The sequence below is a fragment of the Oryctolagus cuniculus genome, chromosome 9, assembly GCF_051225735.1.
Source record: "Oryctolagus cuniculus isolate XC-2025 breed Fujian yellow rabbit chromosome 9, ASM5122573v1, whole genome shotgun sequence".
Taxonomy (NCBI): Eukaryota; Metazoa; Chordata; class Mammalia; order Lagomorpha; family Leporidae; genus Oryctolagus; species Oryctolagus cuniculus.
The window spans coordinates 3,710,982-3,734,614 of NC_142875.1; the positions used below are offsets into that span (position 1 = coordinate 3,710,982).

The 23,633-nt window shown below is 45.1% G+C and overlaps 1 protein-coding gene across 4 annotated transcripts in view; it reads right to left on the bottom strand.

Annotated features, from left to right (window-relative positions):
- MYO16 (myosin XVI) overlaps window positions 1-23,633 on the bottom strand; it is a 693,372-nt gene that overhangs the window by 323,161 nt on the left and 346,578 nt on the right. For all 4 annotated transcript variants that reach the window (XM_070048580.2, XM_051849982.3, XM_089303408.1 and 1 more), the window contains exon 10: window positions 8,075-8,225. In XM_070048580.2, coding sequence (XP_069904681.2) covers window positions 8,075-8,225 — 151 coding nt within the window. The remainder of the gene's footprint in view (window positions 1-8,074; window positions 8,226-23,633) is intronic.

Genomic DNA, 23,633 nt, shown 5'->3' on the forward strand with positions numbered 1-23,633 from the left:
CTGAGTCCTCTTATTTTTTATTTTCTTATTTATTTTCATGCCCCTCATAAATACAACATCAGGAACCTAGTCATTCTTCCCACTGTACCCACCCTCCCACCCCTCATCCTCTTCCCTCTCCTGTTCCCTGTCCTGTCCTTCACCAAGATCTATCTTCATTTAGCTTTATATGCAGGGGATTAACTCTACTCTAGGTAAAGACTTCAACACTTAGTCTGAGAAAGAAAAAGAAAAGAAAAAAATAAAAAACCCTGTTCCCCTACAGTGAGGACAAGGTCTGTTCAAAGTTATTGCATGTAGAAAGTTATCTCACTTTTTTTTCCCTTCCTCTTCCTTTTCTTCCTCCCCTTCTTTCCTTTTAGAAACTTAGTTAGCTTTAAAGAAGAACCCAAGAATGACACATCTTTTGGGAGCTCTTAGACATAACTATAATTTATGAGACATAAGAATATCCTCCACTTAATACACTTGAGAACAAGTTTTACTATTAACTCTCATGATACAACTCTTTGGGGACAGAGGTCCCACATGGGAAGTTAGTTCACATTGATTCTTGCTGTTGATTTAACAATTAACACTCTTACGTATGATATCAGTGATCACCTGAGGCTCTTGACATGAGCTGCCTAGGCTGTGGAAGTCTTTTTGATCCCCTAACTTGACAAGGCCATAAGCAAAGTGGAAGTTCTCCCCTCCCTTCAGAGAAAAGTACCTCCTTCTTTAATGTCTGCTTCTTTCCACTGGGGTCTCACACACAGAGATTCTTCATGTAGGACATTTTTTGCCACAGTGTGTTGGCTTTCCATGCCTGAAATGCTCTGGTGGGCCTTTCAGCCAGATCTGTATGCCTTAAGGGCTGATTCTGAGGTCAGAGTGCCTCTTAAAGTGACTGTCACTCTATGAGTCTGCTGTATGGACTGCTTCCCATGCTGGGAACACAGACAGCTGAACAGCTCCTGTCTTTTTCTCAAAGCAAAAGCAAGACTTTTCATGTGACTATTGTTAGCAGTCCAAGGAAGCAGTGTGCATGGAATTTGGTATCCCAGTCATGTGGAATGAGTGAGATTTTAAAGCTAGAGTCCAAATCTTGGTTTGTGATTTTTATTCTGCAAAAATAAATAAATAAATACTGTGTATTTCAATTTAATAAAAAGTGACAGGGTTTAAAACTGGGCAGTCTTTCAAATAAAAAAAGATGGTTCTGTATTCTTTAATTAATGAAAATCTGTCATTTCCAAATTAGAAATAGCAATGTTTAGTTTTATGTATGCAAGAGATGCTCTGAAAAGTAGACATTTGAAATAGCAGTGCTGGGTTCCCTACGTCAATCAGCACAGAAGAAGGAGAGAACATGATTCCAGCCAAGTCTCTGAGGGTTCTCGGATGCTAATAATCAGTCTTTAATACAGCGAGTCTCCATGGCTTGTATTCATGTGTGTGTGTGTGTGTGTGCATTTTGTGTCTACATTTTTATCATATATCGCATTATTATTTGTATGAAGCATTGCTAACTATTTGAACTTAAATGTTATTGTTTATAAATTAAATGTTTATGCAGAAAAAATACATTTAAAAACCCCCTAAACTTAGGACTAGTTTTCTGGTATTAGTGAAAATTTCTTACAATTTATTTATTTTATTTGAGTGAGTGAGAGAGAGAGAGAGAGAGAGAGATCTTCCATCTGCTTGTGCACTCTCCAAATGTCCACAATGCCCAGGGCTGGGCCAGGCCAAAGCCAGCAGCCAGGAACCTCTTCCAGGTCTCCCACATGAATGCAGGGGTCCTAGACCTTGTGCCATCTTCTGCTGTTTTCCCAGGCCATTAGCAGGGAGCTGGATGGGAAGTGGAGCAGCTGGGATGCAAACCAGCAGCCATATGGGATGCAGGCTTGCAAGCAGCATTTTAACATGCCATGCCACAGCACCAGCTCCAATTAGTAACCATTTCACACAGTGAAATCTTTCCCATGAGATCATAAAGTCAGTCCATTGGCTCCAACACTGTTGACCTAACGTATGAACACCAGAGACACAAACTCTGCACGAGGCTCCTTGAATGTTAGAAGGTTATGGATCCCCTGCTCAGCCCCCTGGCAGTGGGCTGTCTCACTGAAGATAAAACCGTGTCCACAAATAGGAGACCTGGGCTGAGTTTTGGCCACTGTCATTGGGCCACTGTGGGCATTTGGGGACTGAATCAGTAGACCAGAGTTTCTTCTCTGCTTTTTTTTCCCCCAGACTTATTTGTTTCATTTGAAAAGCAGAATTACAGAGAGGCAGAGGCAAAGGGATGGGGGAGAGAAGTCTTCCATCTGCTGGTTCACTCCCCAGATGGTCACAATGGCCAGAGATGCGCCAATCTGAAGCCAGGAGCCAGGAGCTTCTTCCGAGTCTCCCACATGGGTGCAGGGGCCCAAGGACTTGGACCATCTTCTACTGCTTTCCCAGGCCACAGCAGAGAGCTGGATAGGAAGTGGAGCAGCCTGGACTCAAGCCAGTGCCCATATGGGATGCTGGCACTGCAGGCAGTGGCTTTACCTGCTATGGCACAGCACCAGTCCCCTCTCTACTTCCTTATATAAATGGATTTTAAAAAAGAAGCCCTAAGGCCCCAGTTCTCCTATTTTCTTGGGTGTCAACACCAGCATGTATGATATCAACTTTTTATCATCACACTTGGTTTCACATGGAAGACTTTTTTTTTTGACAGGCAGAGTTAGGGAGAGAGAGAGAAAGAGAGAGAAAGAGAGAGAGAGAGAGAGGTCTTCCTTCCGTTGGTTCACCCCCCAAATGGCCAATATGGCCGGCACGGCCCGAAGCCAGGAGCCAGGAGCTTCTTCCTGGTCTCCCATGCAGGTGCAGGGCCCAAGCACTTGGGCCATCCTCCACTGCCTTCCCGGGCCACAGCAGAGAGCTGGCCTGGAAGAGGAGCAACCAGGACAGAATTTGGTGCCCCGACTGGGACTAGAACCTGGGGTGCTGGCGCCACAGGCGGAGGATTAGCCTAGTGAGCTGTGGTGCCGGCCAACACATGGAAGACTTTCAAAGGCACAAAGAGCCTGGGAAGAGATGAGCACTGCCTGGGGCCAGCTCTTGAAGGCAGTGACCACTGGGCTTCCTCACCTGGGCAGCCTTTAGTTCTGTGCTCAGCGGTAGGTAAGAATGCTGGACACGGGCTCCAGCATCGTGGTGCAGTGGGCTAAGTTAGTGCTTGCCATACTGGCAGCCCGTCCACATCAGTATCGATTCAAGTCTCAGCCACTTTGCTTCTCATCCCACTAATGCACCTGGACAAGCAACAGAGGGTGGCCCAATTGCTTGAGCCCCTGCCACACATCCGGAAGATGCAAGGGGAGTTCTGGGCTCTTGGCTTTGGCCTGGAGAAGCTCTGGTTGTTGCAGTCAATTGAGGAATAAACTGGAAGATGGAAAATCTCTGTCGCTCCCCCATTCACGGAGGAATGACACTAGACCCTGCACTGTTCTTTTGTCTGCTCAGCCCTTCCCGGGTTAGCTGCCGTTCCCTCACTCACAGAGGAACGATGCCGTCCCGGGTTAGCTGCCAGCCCCTCCACCTCCGCTTTCCCCGCTTCCGCGGGGGAGCGGCACACCGCCGGCCGGCTCTCTCAGGGGTGCTCAGATGTTCCTCAGGTGTTCCCTCAGATGTTCCTGGTGCATGTTGTCTCTCTCCTCCTTTATAGTCCTCTTCCACCAATCCCAACTCTGCTACCCACACGCCGAGCACGCTGCTCTCCTCCAATCAGGAGCAGGATCAGCTCCTGCAGCTTATCAGTCAAACTGATGAGGCAGCTGCATAGAGGTTGTTTGCTCCCTCTCAGCGCCATATTGTGGGAGAGCAGATGCATAGAATAAGTCTTAATTCCAGTAACTTAGTCTAGTCTCAGTTGCTCCCCACAATCTCTCTCTCTCTCTCTCTCTCTCTCTCTCTCTCTCTCACACACACACACACACACACATACACACATTCTGCCTTTCAAACAAATAAATACATTAAAAAAAAAAAAACTTAGCACAGATTTGCGATCTTCCATTTTGAATGCCAAAAAATTCAAGTTCATTTAAATCTAAGACAACTGTTTTTTTCAAAACACTGCCATGTGTGATCAGTGTTAACACCCCCTGTGAAGTCTTGAATGTTTTTCTACCTGAACACTATAAAGCCATTCTAATTGTCTTACAAAGTATGATTCATTTTATCCCTCACCAAGATGGCTATGAGAGCTGAATGTACCCCAGGGCCTGGCACTGGGCCTGCCATGTAGCCAAGAGTGTGCCATTAGCATGGTCAGTGAGCACTGAGGCTATTGACATGAGCTGCCAAGGCTATGGAAGCCTTTTAAGTCCACAAACTGTCGGTTTTTAGACAGGGCCATATGCAAAGTGGAAGTTCTCTCCTGCCTTCAGAGAAAAGTACATCCTTCTTTGATGGCCCGTTCTTTCCCCTGGGGTCTCACTCAGAGTTCTTTCATGCAGAACTGTTTTGCCACAGGGTCTTGGCTTTCCATGCCTGAAATGCTCTCATGGGATTTTCAGCCAGATCTGAATGCCTTAGGGGCTGGTTCTGAGGTCAGAGTGCTGTTTAGGGTGTTTGTCGTTCTATGAGTCTGCTGTATGGACTGCTTCTCATGTTGGAACTTTCTCTCCTTTGTAATTCTATCTATTATTATTACCAGGCATTTGGTCTTATTTATGTGATCCTTTTGACTTATGGTCCTATGTATATGATCAATTCCATACTTAATATGATCACTTTATCACATAAGATGGGATTAGTGCCATCCAGCTAAATGGGATTTGGAATCCCATGGCACCTTTTTAGCCACAGCTCCTTCCTCTCTTATACCCACTCTTATTTTTAACTGGGATCTATTTTCAATTGACTTAGTACATCTATGATTAATTCTATGTTAAGTAAGGAGTTCAACAAATGGTATTAAGTAGAGAAAAAAAGAATAAATAAATAAATAAATAAATAAATAAATAAATGAAATGAAATGAAATGAAATGAAATACACTGATCCTCAACAGTCAAGACAAGGGCTGTTCAAGTCATTGCTTCTCATAGTGTCAGTTTCACTTCTACAGGTTTCCTTTTAGGAAGAGCTCCCATCTGCTGATTCACTCCCCAAATGCTTGGACTTGGCCAAAGCCAGGAGCCAAAACTTGATCCAGGTCTCCCATGGGCGTGGCAGGGACCCAGTTACTTGAGCCATCTCCACTGCCTCCCAGGGTCTGCACTAACAGGAAGCTGGAGTCGGGAGTTGGAGGTAGGCATCAAACCCAGGCATTCGAATATGGGCTGAAGGTGTCTAACTGCTAAGCTGAATGACTGCTCTCATCCCCCTGTTGCTTTAAAGTCTTTCCTAAACCCTTCCATGAAATGTGAATGCACCATCCAGTCAGGAATTGTACTGCTCCTCCCTGGAGAGAATCTTCTAGCACCTCAGGGCCAGGGACACGTGACAGGGTGATATGAGCAGTGGGTGAACTTCGATGACACTGGGGCACAGAACCCAAGCAGCTGGCAGTCACACTTGAGTAACAAGCAAATGGAACATGGATACAGCTGCTTTTGTCCCATTTGGGCACTACTTCATGTCCTGGCTGCTCCGCTTCCAACCCAGCTCCTTGCGAATAGTCTTGGAAACGCAGCAGAAGATGGCTCAGACACGTGGGGGACCTGGATGAAGCTCCCAGCTTCAGCCTGGAGCAGCCCTAGCCGTTGCAGCCATTTGAGGAATGAACTCTTGGATGGAAGATCTCTCCCTCGCCCTCTCCCTCTCTCTTTCCCTTTCTCACTGTAACTCTGCCATTCAAATAAATAATTTTTTAAAAATCAAATTAATAAATAGAAAATAAATTTAAAATAAGAGATTTGCTTGAAAAGTAAAACATTAAAGAGAGAAGGAGACAAAGAAAAAGATCTTCCATCCACTGATCACTTCTCAAATCGCCACAACAGCCAGGGTTGGACCAGGCGTTGGCTGGATCTTCATCCAGGTCTCCCAGTATGCTGCAGAGTCTGAAGTACTAGGGCCAGCACTGGCTGCCTTAACAGGTACAAGAGCAGGGAACTGGATCAGAACAGCCAGGACTCAAACTGGTGCTCTGACATGGGATGCTGGTGTTACAAGCAGTGGCTTAAACCCCTGGGCCACAATGCAAGCCCCAAACTAATTTATGTTGGTTCATATACATCTGTGCTATAAACAAAAATGGGATTTTAAATTACTAATTTTTATGAGTATAAGTGTTAAACTTTATGAAGTAGAAAGGGATGAGGCAGACACTGGCTGGTTTAGTTTTCCTACAGTAAAGGACATTAATTTCAGGAAATCCCTAAAACGTTACTCTATGCTGAAAGTCACATCAGAGCTTATGCACACAAACTTGCCTCAAATGTCACTTAACTTTTAATTTGTCTGTGGCTATGGACTGAATGATCTTATAAAATCCATCCTTTGAGCCCGACTCCAATGTGACTGTATTTGGAGATACGGCCTTAGCATTAGTTATACATCAGTAGGACCAAAATGCCTCAAAAGAACCGCTTAGGAAGCAGGAAGGCTCATCTCAGCTCCAAGTCCAGATGGGGGGCCCCATGCGTTTGGTGTCTGATGAGGGCGGAGGAGGGCAGAACACAGAGGAGGCAGAGACTCAGGGAGCCCACCTGCTTCCCGTCCATGTGCCTGTCTGTACCACACGGGGACTCCATCGCAGCCGTCCCCTGCTTACTGCACACCCAAGACTTAGCACCCAGTCCCGGGAGCCTCCACTGTGCATCCACGCCATCACAGCCCCTCAGAAGGAACCCTGCTGCCATGTGCAGCGTGATTTCAGGAAGAGATCCCAGAGCTCCTCTCTCTCTCACCACAGGCGCTGTCCCAGCAGGAAGGAGCCCCCCCCAGAGATGACCTCAGCCAGCACCTCAGACGTGCACTTCCCAAGCTGTCCAGGGTGTGCCACTTTGTTAGAGCAGCCTGAGCAGCCGAACGCAGCCAAACTGCACCGAAGAGGTTAGACCTCCCCATCTCCCTCCCTCCCTCCACCTCCCCACGCATGGATGCCAAAATATTCAGGTACTCAAGTCCATCAGGTAAAGTGTGGCCTGTGCACCCCTCCATACAAGGTCAGTCATCTCCAGGTGATGCCATGCACACGCTACATGAACAGCTGCAAGGCCACGTGGTTTAGGAAATAATGACAAGGAGCAAAGTCTGGGAATTCTCAACACGGACACAGTGTTTTCTCCAAATGTTTCCAATCTGTGCTTGCTAGAATCTGAGGATGTAGATGCAGAGGGTCTACTGTCCACCCAAGAAAATATGAAAGTATTTCGTGTCTTGCTCTCTGTTCTAATTAAATAACAGAAATTAATGAAGTTAAAATTTAATTTTAAAAACAAGTCTAGAAAATCTGGCTAAAATGAAACATTAAAAACTAGGTACATTAAAAGACGGTATTTTTAAGGATGCAAATTACTCTTCCTTTTTGAAAATGAAAAAAAAAGTCATTTGCTTCTGTGGTAATGATAAAATATGTTAATTTCTGGAATCCTAAATCCATTGCCCTCCCATCTCCAAAGTGATCTTCCGGACCTTGGGCACTGAGGTTCCCACACGTGTGCACACGTGCACACATACGTGATGTAACTTCAGCACAGTCACCTGTAGGATTAGTGACTCTTGCTAACTGGATCGCCCTAATGCTTTTCATGCAAAACACTTGGGTAGTTGAGGGAACAAAACAACAGAAACTGTATTATCATCAAAATAGAGAAAAAGGACTCAACTGGAAATATTCAGGAAGTAACACACTGCCTGAACTTATATTCCTGGACTATAAATAGACTCTAAATTTTAAATCATTATAAAAACACAACAGCCATTATATTCATTAAAGATGGTTACACTGTCCAAGCTATTTAAATACTAACTTATACAATTACGACTCTTTCTTGGAATGGGAACCAGTGGACATGCGTGAGTATGTCGGCTTTAAACGTGACTTCATGTGCAAGAACAGTAGCCGACATGCCGCAAGGGTGTGCTCACCTGCTCGGGCTTGGTGGAGTCACTCAGCGCCGCGTGTTCGGGCGTGCTGTCCTGAGATCGCTGCACACACAGACTTTTGCTTGCATCTTTGAACATGGTGTCTTTTTCCAACAAGCTGTCTTGCTTGGCGATTGGTAGCACCAGGGGTCTGCTATAGGAAATAATCAATGCTCCAATTAGTCTCCTCCTCACAGCGCTGTATCAATCAAACATCACGACCACAGGATGGCTAGACCACAGACATTTGGTCTATTCAGATAAGAAGTAATTCCTATCAGCGCTAAGGAAAATATCAATGAGAAACATGTAAAGTTTTCTATTAATTCCACACTTCAACTTTACCTTTAAAAGAAAAAGATATTCATTTCAATTCTGGAAAAAAATATTTATGACTGTGTATCTAACAACAATAGATAAAAAAATCAATAAGCAAATTAAAAGCTAAGGTTGAAATGCATGACTGAGCTAAGCAAGATATTTAAATGCAGAAATGGGTGTCAAGCAAGTAAAGATTTATAATTAATTCAGTTATTCGTTTGCAATTTAAAATGTAGAATCATGTACAGTATTTTGAGCTTATAATAAAGTAATACTATAGGAATTAGAGAGAAATTGCATATTTAAGGATTGAAGTATTAAAAGCAGAAGAAATTCTATATAGCTCTAACCAGGCATAGAATGAAAGCTACTTCGTTGTTTGTTCCATAAGCCTCATTGTCAAAAAAAAGCCAATATTTTATCATGCTCATAAGAAACAACCACAATATAAAACTGTTGGATTTGTGCTATAACACTTTATTATGATAAGATTTTAAAAGGTGTCTCCATAAATATGACTATGCAAGCAGAAAAGCATGCACATATTAAGTAAGCTATAACGTATGCAGGCACTGTTATTTCATGTAGCCTGCAAAGGTTGCTGGGATGCTAACCAGCGCTTAATGCAGTCTTCTGTTTTATAAACTTCAGATTTATTGAAGTCTAATTTATTTTTTATTGTATTTCCCCCCCAAGGAAACCTTTTATTTAAGGAATACAAACTTCAGTCATATTATATGGAAGTCTCATTTATAGACAGTCATAATACCCCAGGTAGGTAGTTAACGATGGATTTTGAGAAATGTGCCATGTATACTTTTGTATCAAAATAACCAGCATCATATGAAAATTTCTGTCACCCCCTTCGTGCCCTTTGTAGACAATTGGTATTAGGTATGCTGATGACATCACACTGTGGTTTCAATTTGAATTTTTTAGTTTAAGAAATCTAATTGAACAAACATTGAATATAAACCTGATGACGATTTACTTACAAGTCCTATGATTGCCACAATCACCCCAGAAGTGGCTCATCTTGTAACTGAAAACTGGAAACGTTTAATTCTGGGAACACCATCCTCCCAGTCCCAGCAGACACCTTTCTGCTCCCTGCTTCTGTGAGTTCCACTTTCTCAAATTCCACACACGAGGAAGATCACGCATCATCTGCCCTCTGTCTGCCTTATGTCACTTGTCATAAAGTCTTCCAGGTTCATCCAGGTTACAGCAAATGACGGGACGTCTTTTTTAGCAGCTCAATACTATCCCATTGTATGGATGCACAGTTCCTTCACCCATCTATCTGCTGATGGGCAGGTGGAGTGTTTTCATTCCTGGGAGATGGTGAATAACTGTGAAATGAACACAGGTACAGATGTTTCTTCAAGGCTTTGATGTCATCTCCATGTTACATACTCTTTGAGAGGAATCGCTTGATCATATGATAATTTGGTTTCATTTTTTTTGAAGAACTGCTACACTGCTTTCCATACTGGCTGTGTAAATTTACATTCCTACCAACCCTGGGTATGTGTTCTCTTTTCTCTATATCCTCATCAATATTTGTTCTTTTGTCTTTTTGATAACAGCCACTCTTTTTTTTTTTTTTTTTTTTTTTTTTGACAGGCAGAGTAGACAGTGAGAGAAAGAGAGAGACAGAGAGAAAGGTCTTCCTTTTGCCGTTGGTTCACCCTCCAATGGCCGCCGCAGCCGGCGCACCACGCTGATCCGATGGCAGGAGCCAGGTGCTTCTCCTGGTCTCCCATGGGGTACAGGGCCCAAGCACTTGGGCCATCCTCCACTGCACTCCCGGGCCACAGCAGAGAGCTGGCCTGGAAGAGGGACAACCGGGACAGAATCCAGCGCCCCGACCAGGACTAGAACCCTGGGAGCCGGCGCTGCAAGGTGGAGGATTAGCCTAGTGAGCCGCGGCGCCGGCCGCTAACAGCTACTCTTAACAGGAGTGAAGTGGTATCTCACCGCGGCAGTGCTGTGTATTTCCCTGGTAACTGTTGATGCTGAGCACTTTTTCATGCAGCTGTTGGCTACTTGTGCATATTCTTTGGGAAAATGTCTATTCAGGTCCTTTGAAAAAGTTAGGCTGCTTCCTGTTTTGCTTTTGAGCTGCATGAGTTCCTCATATATGAAGTCTTCAAAAGTTTCATGGAAAGTTAAAACTGAAAAAAACCATGCACAGATTTCAAAATAAACTGATGCTGTTAATTCCATTCTGTTTGGAATTTTGTTAGTATTTCAGACATTATCCCTTATCACGTGCTCATATAGGACTTGAAAACATTGCCTCCTATTCTAAGGATGCTTTTTTTAATTCTGTAGACTGTTTACTTTGCTGTAGGAATTGTTTTAGTTTCATGTAGCCTCATTTGTTTATTTTGTCCTTTGGAATCAATGCAGGAAAATCTGTACCAAGACCACGTTCTGTTCTGGTAGTCTTATGGTTTCCTTGTATTCGGTGCAAGACAAGGATCAAAACTCATTCTTTTGCACGTGGACACCTGGTTTTCCCAGCATCACTTATTGAAGAGACTTTCTTTCATCCACTGTGCACTGACGGTGCCCTTGTCACAGCTTAGGTGACCAGCCATTGGTTTACTTCTGGGCGCTGTCTTCTGTTCCATGGGTCTCATTTTATGCCAGAACCGTGCTGTTTGTATGACTATAGCTGTGTGACATAGTTTAGACCAGGAGTGAGAAGCTGTCAGCTTTGACTCTGGGATCTTTTGTGACTGCACACAAACTAGCTCTTCTCTGGTAAACTGTGAATTCAAATCTTTTTAAGATTTATTTATTTATCTGAAAGGTGTAGTTACAGAGGTAGAGGCAGGGGGGAGAGGGAGAGGGAGGGAGGGAGGGAGGAAGGGAGGGAGAGGGAGAGGGAGAGGGAGAGGGAGAGGGAGAGGGAGAGGGAGAGGGGGAGAGAGAGAGAGAGGTCTTCCATCCGTTGGTTCACTCCCCAAATGGCTGCAATGGTCAGAGCTGGATCAATCTGAAGCCGGAAGCCAGAAGCTTCTTCCAGGCCTCACACGTGGATTCAGGGGCCCAAGTACTTGGCCATCTTCTACTGCTTTCTGCTGGATCAGAAGTGAAACAGCCGGGGACTTGAACCAACGTCCATAAAGGATGCCGGCACCACAGGTGGCAGCTTTACCCGCTACACCACAGCACCATCCCTGGAGTTCAAATATTTAAACATTTTTACTAGGGTCTTTGTAGTCCGATTATTAAATTGTATATTCTATATGCACATTCTTTATTAGATAGGTATTTGGTAAACATTTTCTTCCTCTGTCTTTTCATTTTCATAATAGTGTGTTTCAGGAAAGTTTTTTCTTCCTTTTAACATTTTGTGCTTCTTATGTCATATCTAATCATTCTTCTCCTAACACCCATTCAATAATGTTTGCTTTCTTATTTTTTTCTTTTTTCTTGTTTTTAAAATTTTATTTAAGGCATACGAACTTCATGTATTTCACATATATGGATTTAGGAACACTACCCTCATTCCAGACCATGATCCTACCATTCCTCCTCCTTCCTCTCCTATTCCCTCTCTTAATTTTTACTATGATCCACTTTCAGTTTACTTTATACTCATCAGATTAACCCTACACTAAGTACAGAGTCCAACAAAGAGTTAGAAGGAAAAAACACTTCCTCAACAGCAGAAACAAGGGCTGTAAAGAATCATCACATCTCAAAACGCCAATTTCACTTGCATACAGTACATTTTTGGTACTTTATTAGTTATCACAGATCAGGGAAAAATATGATATTTTCTCTTTTCTGGACTGTCTGATCTCACAAAGTATAATGGCTTCCAGTTGCATCCATTTTGTTGCAATAAACAGGACTTCATTCGTTTTTAAGGCTGAGTAGTATTCCACAGTGAATATATACCAAAATAATGCTCTCTTTCAGATTTACCCAAGAAAGTACACAGTTGGTATCAAGTCTGTGATCCACTGTGAGTGGCAGCGACAGAAGCTGCTACACATGAGGCCCATTATCTTCTCACAAGGCTGCTCAGCCATCTCAGCATCACTTAGAAGACCCACAAGCAAGACAGAGATTGAATCAATAATAATGACCCTCCCAACAAAGAAGTCCAAGGCTGGATGGCTCCACTGCTGAGTTCTAGCAGACCTCTAGGGAAGAACTAACTCCAATTCTTCTCAAGCTGTTCAAACATTGAAAGGGAGGGGATCCTTCCAAACTCTTTCTATGAAGCCAGCATCACCTTAATCCCAAAACCAGAGAAACAGAACTATAGACCAATATCGCAGAGCAGACATGCAAAAATCCGCAACAAAATACGAGCTAACTGAATCCAACAACACGTCAGAACGATCAGTCACTTAGACAAAGTGGAATTTATGCCTGCTAGGCATTTGCAAATCAATAAATGTGATACATCACATTAACAAACTGAAGAACAGACACCACATGATTATCCCAATAGATGCAGAGAATGCATTTGATCAAATACAACGTCGTTCATGATGAAAACCTGAAGCAAATTGGGTACAGAAGGAACATTCTTCAACACAATCAAGGCGGTTTATGACAAACCCCCAGCCAGCACCTTACTCAGCGGGGAAAGCTGGAAGCATTCCCGCTATGATGTGGAACCAGACGAGGCCACTCAGTCTGCTGCTACCACCTGATCTTCTAAGGCTTCCAAATCCCTAGCTAGCTTCGCCTTTGCAAAATGAAGTAACACCAGTTTCCTGGTGCTAATAAACAATCTCTCTTCAGGTGATTTTTCATAAGCATCTTTAAAGATCACTAATTTACTTAACTTTTTGTACCCTAAGTTATATAATTTAAATGCTCCTAGTAACAATAATTGCAAGTAGATAATTATAAATACTCCAAATAAAACAATGACTCTGATATTGCAACTGTTTTGAAAGGAAACATATTAATTAACTAGTCACACCCATGTTTTCTGCAAGAAAACGCATAACATGCACTTAGGAAGATAGAATACAATAATGTTTTACATTTTTACAGAAAAAGTTTCTTTAGGTTTCTAGGTATATTCTAGAAAGGAAACATTTTATCCATAACCATTTTGATTAACAATATCATTGACACAGGGATAACTGAAAAATTCATGGAAAATGGAATGAAAAGATAAGGGTATTTCTGGTGACAAAAAAATTTAGTGGGGTGGGGGGCATCGTGGCTCTGCAGATTAAGCTGCTGGCTGTGATGCCCCCATCCGACATGAGAGTCAGCTTGAGTTCCCACTACCCCAATTCCAATGCAGCTCCCTGCTGATGCACTGGAAAAGCAGCAGATTTCCCAAGTGCTGGGCCCTGCATCCACGCAGGACACTGGGATGGAGTTCCGGGCTCCTGGCTTCAGCCTGGCCCAGCCCTGGACACCGAGGCCACCTGGGGAGTCAACAGTGGCTGGAAGATATTCTCTCTCCCTCTTCCTCTTCTTCTCTGTAATTCTGTTTTTCAAAGATAAATAATTTTTCAAAATTTTAATTTGTGCATAATTTTACAATATATATTTTCCACGAACTTTTTGAAGATTTCTGTACATTTCAATGTTTTATTGTGCTAGAATAAAATTATTTTTAATTCCATGCTTACACAAACTTTTTGAAGTATCTCATATGCTTTTATATCTTTAAATTCCCATTGACTATCCATTTGTAGAATTTAAAGAAACAAGTATTAAAACATTATTTTTTCTAGGAAAAAATAATTATTAATCATTTGTATAAACATTTTTTAAAAAGATTTATTTACTTGAAAACAGAGTTGAGGAATGAAAGAAGCAGAGGCGGAGACTGGGCAACCTTCCATTTGCTGCTTCACTCCCAAGATGGCCACAATGACCAGGGCTGAGCTAGGATGAAACCAGAAGCAGGAGCCAGGAGCTTCTTCCAGGCCTCTCACGTGGGGGCAGGGGCCCAAGCACTTGGTCCATCTTCTGCTGCTTCCCAGGCCATTAGAAAGGAGATGGCTCACAAGTGGAGCAGCTGGGACTCAAACCAGTACCATTATGGGAAGCCAGAACTGTAGACCATGGCTTAACCCACTCTGCCACAGCGCTGGCCCTTGGTATAAATTTTAATATTCGTTAAATGTTTGTTAATCATGGTGAAATTTATATAAGATTATTTTTCAAGAATGAAGTCACTGTGTTTAATAATGAAGAGTAAACACATAAATGGCAAGAAGAATGGTGTCAAGGTTAGCCTAACTCTGAGGAGGGACAGGCAGTGGACACACCTGGCCTACTCACCCTGAACAGCCTCCATATAGCTCATAGAACCTTCCATGAGCCACACACACTGGCCTGGCCAGTAGGGTTCAACCCCTCTCTTCTCTTACATTATTCCTCAGTAAGTCTTTGCCTGCTTAACTTCTCTAACATTCTTATTATTCTTGGAGGCTAATGAGTGATCTTCACACTCCTATATGTTTTTCTGCACTTTCCTAATTCTCTTTACCTAGAGAGTTGGGCAATATAAATTTATCTGTGAGAAACCGGAGGCCTGAAATAATGCACTTTTCTGAAAGAACGTCTTTGGTCAAGCAGCCTTCATAAAGAAAATGAAATAGCTCTCGTCCAAGAGCAGTTTGTACTAACACTGGAGAGAGAGCTGTACCTGTGACCACGGAACAAATTAGACGGGAGTGTGCCAGCAACAGTGTTTGAACGCTACTTGATTTATTCTAGACTGACCGTTTTCAATAAACGTAGAGGGCTTTTCATGCAGAGCGACTGTGCCCTAGGAAATAGGATTTTACCTCTGGAAATGAAAACAGGAACATCATACCATAAAACCAAGAAGGACAACAATTATTGCTCAGTGTAACTAAAGCAATTTAAAAAAAGAGAGATGAAATAAAACTGTCTACACTGAGATACGTTAGGTCAAGCACAACAAAAACGTAATACAAGCAAACATGAAGACACAGCCTTCGCGACTCACTTGTTTGTGCTCACAGTAACAGACTGAGTAGACAGAGCTTCGTGTCAATCTGAGAAACACACATTCATGGACTATTTCAGGAATTCAATTAACTTTGGGGGCTTTTTGCTCCAATAAAATAAGACAATGACCTAAGGATTAATGTTAAATGAAACAATACTTGGAGAAAGTTCACTTACTTGCTATATGTTCTCTCTTGTCCCCAATTACATCACTTTGTGTAAGAAAACATTTTACACTTTAAAGAACATTTGTTTTTATTTGACAGGTAGAGACTTATAGAGAGTTAGAGAGAGAGAGAGAGAGAGAGAGAGAGAGAGAGAAAGGTCTTCCGTCCATTGGTTCACCCCCTAAATGGCTGCCACGGCCAGCACCGCACCCATCCGAAGCCAGGAGCCAGGTGCTTCCTCCTGGTCTCCCATGTGGGTGCAGGGCCCAAGCACCTGGGCCATCCTCCACTGCCTTCCCGGGCCACAGCAGAGAGCTGGACTGGAAGAGGAGCAACCAAGACTAGAACCCGGTGCCCATGTGGGATGCCGGCACCACAGGCGGAGGATTAACCAAGTGAGCCATGGCGCCAGCCAAAAAGAACATTTTTGATAAAACATTACTTGTGTCTACAACGATACAACTTTCAATGTGTCATGTGGCTCAGATGGAACTTATATTGCTTTATTTAAGATACATTATGGGGCTAGCACTGTGGCGTGACAGGTGAAGCCCCGCCTGCGATGCCGGCATCCCATATGGGTGCCGGTTCATGTCCAGGTTGCTCCACTTCTGATCCAGCTCTCTGCTATGGCCTGGGAAAGCAATAGAAGATGGCCCAAGTCCTTGGGCCCCTGCACCCACATAGGAAGAACTAGAGGAAGCTCCTGGCTCCTGGCTTCAGATTGGCGCAGCTCCAGCCGTCGCGGCCAACTGGGGAGTGAACCAGCAGATGGAAGACCTCTCTCTCTCTCTCTGCCTCTCCTTCTCTCTGTGTAACTCAGACTTTCAAATAAATAAATAAATCTTTTTTTTAAAAAAAAAGACATTATTCATCTCAGTGGTTCTCAATGGGTAGCAATAAAACCATAAAAATAGTTCATTTATGGGAGAAATTTAAATTAAAATACATTTAATCCATTAGTTTTATGCATATATGAGGAGAGCTCCTGTAAGCTCCAAGGTTGCGTTTGCTAGAAGCGTCTTCCTAAATGCATCATCCAGTCTCTATATTCTATTTCCATTTTCTCTGCACATTATTGGACTATAGAATACCTTTCTGTGTGAAACAGTTTAGGGAATCTATTGACAATTCAATTCTCCATATATGATCATTACCTTCTGTAGAATTTTAGCGACCGTGCAGTCATAATATTTGATTAGCAAACAGGTGAATGTCTTATAAAATTTAATACTAAGCACAAGAATCCTACTTACACCAAATGAGGTATTATTAGATGTGACAGTCTTTTATAATCTAACAGACAACATACAAGTATGAATTATTATTGCTGAAATTGCTATCCATTGATGATCTTTAAAATATTAATGTGAACTGAAGCCACACAAGAAATTTTATTCTAGAGTTCCCTGATTGTGCAAACATGGAATGAAGGTAAGTTGCCAGTCAGTATGGTTTTAAGCTGGGAGAGGGCTTCATTCATAATTGTGCGTAGTGAAAGGCATTAAACTGCTTGGACCAGACTGGAGGGTAGAGTCACTCCAGCTATGGGAATCTTCTTCCAGGAGTGGTGGATTAAAGCATTTCTGGGCTTCATAAAAATCCACGGGAAACATCAAAACATGGTGCAGTGTCACCACCACAGCTTCTCTGAACAGTCCCCAAACTGGAGCAGGAAGAGAGGCACCCAAAGGCATGCTACCCTCGGGCTCTTGTAGCTGTCACGTTAGGCTGCATGAATCAGGAGCTACGTGTAGTGTCTTAAGGAAATGAGGAGTATTTTCTCAAATAGGAAAGCCAGAAGGAAGCAGCCGGGAATGGCAAGCTCCTCATGGGATCGTCCAGGATGTGGGTCTGTCCTAGCCTCCCGTCTTTTTATTCCCAGAGAATTATTTTCATCCTTTGGTAGCAACATCCCTTGGCAACTCCAGGAAACAGGGAAGTGTGCCAAGCCAGAAGGTGACAGAAAGGCACAAAACAACAATGCTTGCTGAAGAAATCTGTCCCTTTCAATCAAGAGAGCAGCTCTCCTCAAAGCCCTATCCAGCGAGACTTGCTCTAGTTAGCAAACAAAAATGCAATCATAGGCACATAATTATACTAAATGATCGCTTTTGTGAGAGATTCAAATTTAGCTGTGTCTTTTGCACTTTAACTGGCCACTCTATGCCCACAGGATCTGTATTGATTCCAGGAGCCGGGACAGTGGCTGCAAGGGTTGGGAAGTTTGTGTGCTTCTAAAATGTGAATGTCGAACTAATCCCCATCCCGCACTCCAGTCTCAGATCCCCTGGGGTTCCAGCTCCAGTAACCTCCTCAGAGCAACCGCTCAAGCAGAACTGGTCTCTGCTGATACGGCTTTTCTTCCAGTGTTAAGGGCGGAGCCTCTGGGGAGTGGCTGGGCCATGCAGGCTGAGTCCCATGGATGGAACTGGCATCCTTAATAAAGAGGCCACCAAGAGCTGCCCTGTCCTTCCACCAGGTAAGTGCATGTCTTGCAGGCACCATCTAAGAACAGGCTCTCACCAGACACCAGCTCTGCAGGGGCCCGGACTCGGCTCCCTGGCTTCCAGAACTGTGGACAGCAAAGGCTGCTGCATACAAGTCACCCAGCCTACAGCCTTTGGCCACAGCTGCCTTGGGGGATGAAGGCAGTTGTGTGTGGCCAGTCCCTACCTGGGAGAGCATAGCCTGGGAGTATTTTCAGCTGGCCACTTTCCTATACTTCCCACAACCTAGGAAGGAGGACCAACTCAAGCAGGGTGCTTGCCTCCAACTGCGCTGCTCCGAGACACGACAGTGTCCTGTTTGGCAGAAGCGCCTCTAGTAACTACGGGGCTTTTGCTCTGCTGAGTGGCAAGCGTCAGCCCAGAACTAAGCTCGACACTGGCCAGCGGATGATGCAGCACAATCCCCATCCCCAGCCTGCTGTCTCCTGTGCACTCCCCCACTCAAGCCACGCTCAGCCGCACCACCTCAATGCTCCAACGACCACATCACATTGAAGCACTTTCTGTACAGCCTGGCTCACGCCTGGCCCGCTCGCATTTTACAGGGTCAGGGTAGGGAGCGTGCAGCCTCACTCTGCACTCAGGAATCCACAGGGCTCTGTGATGCAGAACGGACTGGAAAGCATTTTGTTTGCATCCCGTTAGGGGTCTGGGTTAAGCTAGAAGTCATCAGCTCTAGGTGGAACACTCCCCAAACCTTTAAAGCAGCAGTGGCAGAGAAAGGGAAGTTGGGTCGCTCTGTTCATGCAGTGAAATCACGTGGAGTGCTTGGGCCTCCGTTGTGTGAGCAGAAGGTGCCAAGGCTGCAGGTGCAGGGGCACTCCTGTCTTCAGCACTGCATGTGTGTGTAGGCGGCAGCACCACCTGCTCTTCCGCCAGGGTTCTACCTCGCATTGACTCTTGGCTCCCCACATGGAAGTTTAAACCAGCCTCATGCCAGCTCTTGGTCTCTGAAGATCTGTTACTCATTGGTTCAGGGGAGTCTCTGAAAACAATTCACAACCATTTTGTCAGTGTACTAACCCAAGAAAGAAGCAGCCAGGCAAACCAGCAACAAAGACAATGAGCACCCCAAGACCAATAGTGATGCGTTCAGCTCATCATAGACGTCCAGGGTAAACAAAACTGCTTCTTAAATGGGGTTGCACAATGGGATTCCAGTCCAAATCCCATCCCTGCTCAAGGGGGAATACCTCTTAGTAAGACACCACTTCCTTTTTAATGGCAAGCACCAGGATTTTGAACTGGGCTCACCTATCATCACTTTCCCACGTGAGCAAGCATGGGTTCCCTGGGAATTCATTTACTAAAGGGCGGCAATAAAATCCAACACTGAAACACAAGGGCTGAGACGAGCGTGCTTCAGATGTGTGTGTCCCTCCGGAAGACATGCTAACAAGACGCCCATGCCCACCTGGCACCAGCAGCTCCGGGGCTCTGGGCGGCACTGCAGACTCTGGGCTGTGCGTCCCCTTGAACCCTGTCCCGGGTACTGCAAATGGTGAATGAAACTACACTGGCTGTGAAAACCTCCAGGTCACTCAGAATCACCAGTGAGAGAGCAACTGCCTCACCAGGGTTACAGGAGACGCTGGGGTTTAGTCAGCTGAAGCCCGGATGTTAGCGGCTGCAGCGCGACTGCCTACGCGTCACAGAGGAAAGAGGAGCATTCTGGGAGCTCTTCCAACATCCCCTCTCAATTACAAGGTGACATTTCCATAGGGAATGTGCTCACCTGTGCCTTTAGGCAAGGGTCAAAGGTTCCCTCCCTCATATGTGAATTTTTCTTATATCTGCATCGCCAAATTGCAGGTACCATGACACCAGAGCAATGTCCGTTGCCTGAGCCAGTCCAGTGGGCACTGAGTCCAAAGGTTTGGGTGCTAACTACAGCCGTCCCTTCCCGTCAGTGCCCTCAGGGCTGCCACGTGTCAGGGTCTCCGTGTCTGCATAAATGAACTGTGGATAAGTGTGTCTGCCCACCCTCGGTAGAGGAGCTTAGATGAAGACTGACGGGATGAAAGTTAATGCTGCTTTGGTCATGCCAATCATATTAGTTCTCACATGAGTGACAGAGGTTTGGGGAGGAAGCCCTGAACAGCGCCAGGCCAGCTGTCTGCTGGGTGAACACAGGTGAACCCGTTCCACAACACGCCACGCCTTGCCCACCTTCCGCAAAAGCTTTTCCAAGCCTGTTGGGCATTTTCTGCTCTCACCAAGGTCAAGAAGGGCAATGTGGGACTCATTTTGTTGCTCTCAAGGTCCTCATGGGGTATTTCTCCTCACTACTGGCCGCTTGGTTGAAGCCACCCCGGGTACAGCCCCTACTGCCTCCCTTGCACGGTGGAGTGGGGTCTCCTCTCTACCCCACACGCTTGTGACTCAGAAGCCCTGAAGTTCCAGCTCCCGCAACCTCATCAGAGCAACAGCCCACGTGAATCTAGAATTTCCTGACGTTGGGTTTCTTCCAGCTTCCTAGAAAGGGAGATGCCCTCTGTGTGGTTATGACCAGCTGGAAAGCACCATGCGGAAGGCCTAACTCTCTCTGCATCTCAGCTTCCTGCTGCAAGGCCTTTCTCTTTCGATGACTTTGCTGCTTCTTCCCAGATGAATGAGGTTCGTTCCTTCCGGAACCTTCTCAAGCACTTTATATAATACTTACAATGAGGCAGATGCCATTCCATGGACGTGATAAATATCGACTCACCATTCATCACAAACAACCTGTAAGTTAGCGCAGTATCATCATCATCATCATCGTCATCATCATTGTCATCATATCCTTCATTACCATCAATATCCTGTGATGTCCTACACTCTAGTTTTGATGCTAACCACCCACGGATAGCCCAGACTCCATACAAGGGCATGGTCTCCAACAGACTATGCCCTCGTCAGATGTCAGGACAATTTTGGGGGCCCCCAGGGGATCCACATTACTCTTTTGGAATTCCCACCACATACCCTAGGTGTGATAATTCCCTAGATGTTTCTCAAAACTCAGGCAAGTACCACACTCACTATTGCAGCTTTGTCACAGAGCACACAAATCAGGACCCATCAAGCAAACAGACACAGAGGGTGAGGTCAGGGAGGATCCTAAATGCAGGGCTTCTGGGGCCACCCCAGGGGAGCAAGGCACATCACCCTCTCAGCTGCATGGCCAGCTTCAAAAATAGGGAATCTCTGGTGAGCTTGATGCAGCGTTTTTACTGGGATTTCACTGCATAAATAAAACAGATTCCACCATTGGTCGTGTGTTTAGCTCAATCTGTACCTCCCCTCCCTGCTTGGAGATCACGCTGGCTCCAACTCCAAACCTTCCATTGCATGGTAAACCTTTCTGGTGTGCCCAGCCACCAGTCTGAGTCCTCTGAAATCAGGAGTGATCCAAGGTACTCGTGCGTAACAGAGACCTATCCTTGGGACATTTCAAGGATACAGAATTCCCCCTCCCAGGAACCAGGGACAAAGGCCAGCCTAATTTTTCATACTTCAATACCCACATTTTGAACTTGAATTTAAAAAAGAAATCACAGAGAGACTGACCATCTTGCTTAAGGTCACAGAGCCAGACCTGATTCAAGTTACTGTGACCGTCCACAATCCCAACAGCATGCGGCTCCCCAGCGGCGCTCAGAGAACTCCGGCAAAGGGTTCAGTGCCCAACCTGGCAGACAGAAAACAGTGCCCCTCTGGTTCCACTTTAACTTGAATCTCTAGCTGAAAAGTAGTTTGGCAGCAAATTATTTTGAAAAATTACGTTAATGCTTACTATTTTTGTGAAAGAGAAATTTCTTCCTGATTTCTTCTCTACTTAGAACGCTGCAGTTTTTTTAAAAAAAAGATTTACTTTTTTTATTTGAAAGTCAGAGTTATATAGAGAGGGAGATCTTCCACCTGCTGGTTCACGCCCTAGATGGCTGCAATGGCCAGGGCCGGGCCAGGCCAAAGCCAGGAGGCAGGAGCCTCCTCGAGGTCTCCCACTTAGGTATCAGGGGCCCAAGAACCTGGGCCATCTTCTGCTTGCTGCTTTTCCCAGATGCATTCGCAGGGAGCTGGGGCCATGAACCAGTGTCCACACGGGGTGTAAGCATTGCAGGCAGCAGCTTTTACCTGCTACACCACAATGACAACCCCAGAATGCTGCATATTTATCCAAAGCTGGCTGGAGGGAACAAAATCCCTCAGCTGACAATGTACTGCATCAGAAGCCGACTGGCCAGTGAAGCTCATGTCATCAATTTCCTCTTTGAAGACGATAAGAACTTTTAGGATCATCAATAAAACCGAGCTTCTGGGAGCAGGTAGCTGGCCTAGAAGTTAAGATACCCTCATCTCACATCAGAGGACCTGATGTGAACCAGCCCCAACTGGAGCTTCCTCCAGGTGCAGAACTTGGGGTGCAGTGGTCAGAGCTCAAAGTAATTGGGTTCCTGCTGCCCACCTGAGGACATGGAGTGAGCTTCTGCCACCCAGGGGGGGGGACCTGGACTGAGTGCCGGGCTCTGGCTTCAGTCTGGTCCCATCCCAGCCATTGCAGGCATTTGGGGAGTAAATCAGCGATGAGAGCTCTCTCTCTCTCTCTCTCTCTCTCTCTCTCTGTGTGTGTGTATTTCTTTGTTGTCTCTTTCTCTCACATAAATAAAAGCAAACATGAAAACCTGAACTCACCACTGAAACAGCACAGGGCTGGGCGCTAGCTGTGACATGAGGTAAGTCACTGAAGCTTTGAGCCTCAGGCAAATGTGCATAAAATGGGCATCGGCAACAAAGTCCTCTCCTGTGTCGTCTTGAGTATTAAGTGGAATTATTGGAGAGAACCAGAATCCTGTTGACTACAAACCCGACACCAGCTGCTAACATTACTGTTGTTATTATTATTTAAGTGAAACTCCCCTGGTGTTTGAGCAGTCCGCTCTACTTAGAAAATCTGCAATATTTATGGATTCTCTCTCCAGGTTCCCATGGAACAGAGCGCTGGGGACACAAGTTGGCCAACACATAACCCCTGTGTAGCATTTCCATGTCCAAACACCAAGAGATTCCCAAGGGCAGCTGCTCCATCAGCAACAACGGCAGTCAACGAAGCTCTTGGCCCATCCAAGAAGGGGGAAGACAACACCGAGAGGAGGCTCCCAGTGAGCAGGAACAGCGGGGACAGCAGTCAAGTACAGAAATGGCTGTGCGATTTTTTTTTTTTTAAGATCTATTTTTTGAGTTAGAGAGAGAGAGAGAGAGAGAGAAAGAGAGAGAGAGAGAGAGAGAGAAAGAGAGAGAGAGAGAGAGAGCGATCTTGCATCTGCTGGTTCCCTCCCCAAATGGCTGCAATGGCTAAGGCTGGGCCAGGCCAAAGCCAGGATCTAGGAGCTTTATCAGGGTCTCCCACTTGGGTGCAGGGGCTCAAGCACTTTGGCCATCGTCCACTGCTTTCCCAGGTGCATTAGCAAGGAGCCAGATGGGAGGTGGAGCAGCCAAGGCTAAATCAGCACCCGTAGGGTTGCCAGCATAGCAGGCAGCGATGTGACTGTGCCATTTTAAAGAAAAAACTGCCTAAAAGGGTTTGGCTTTACAGATACAGAA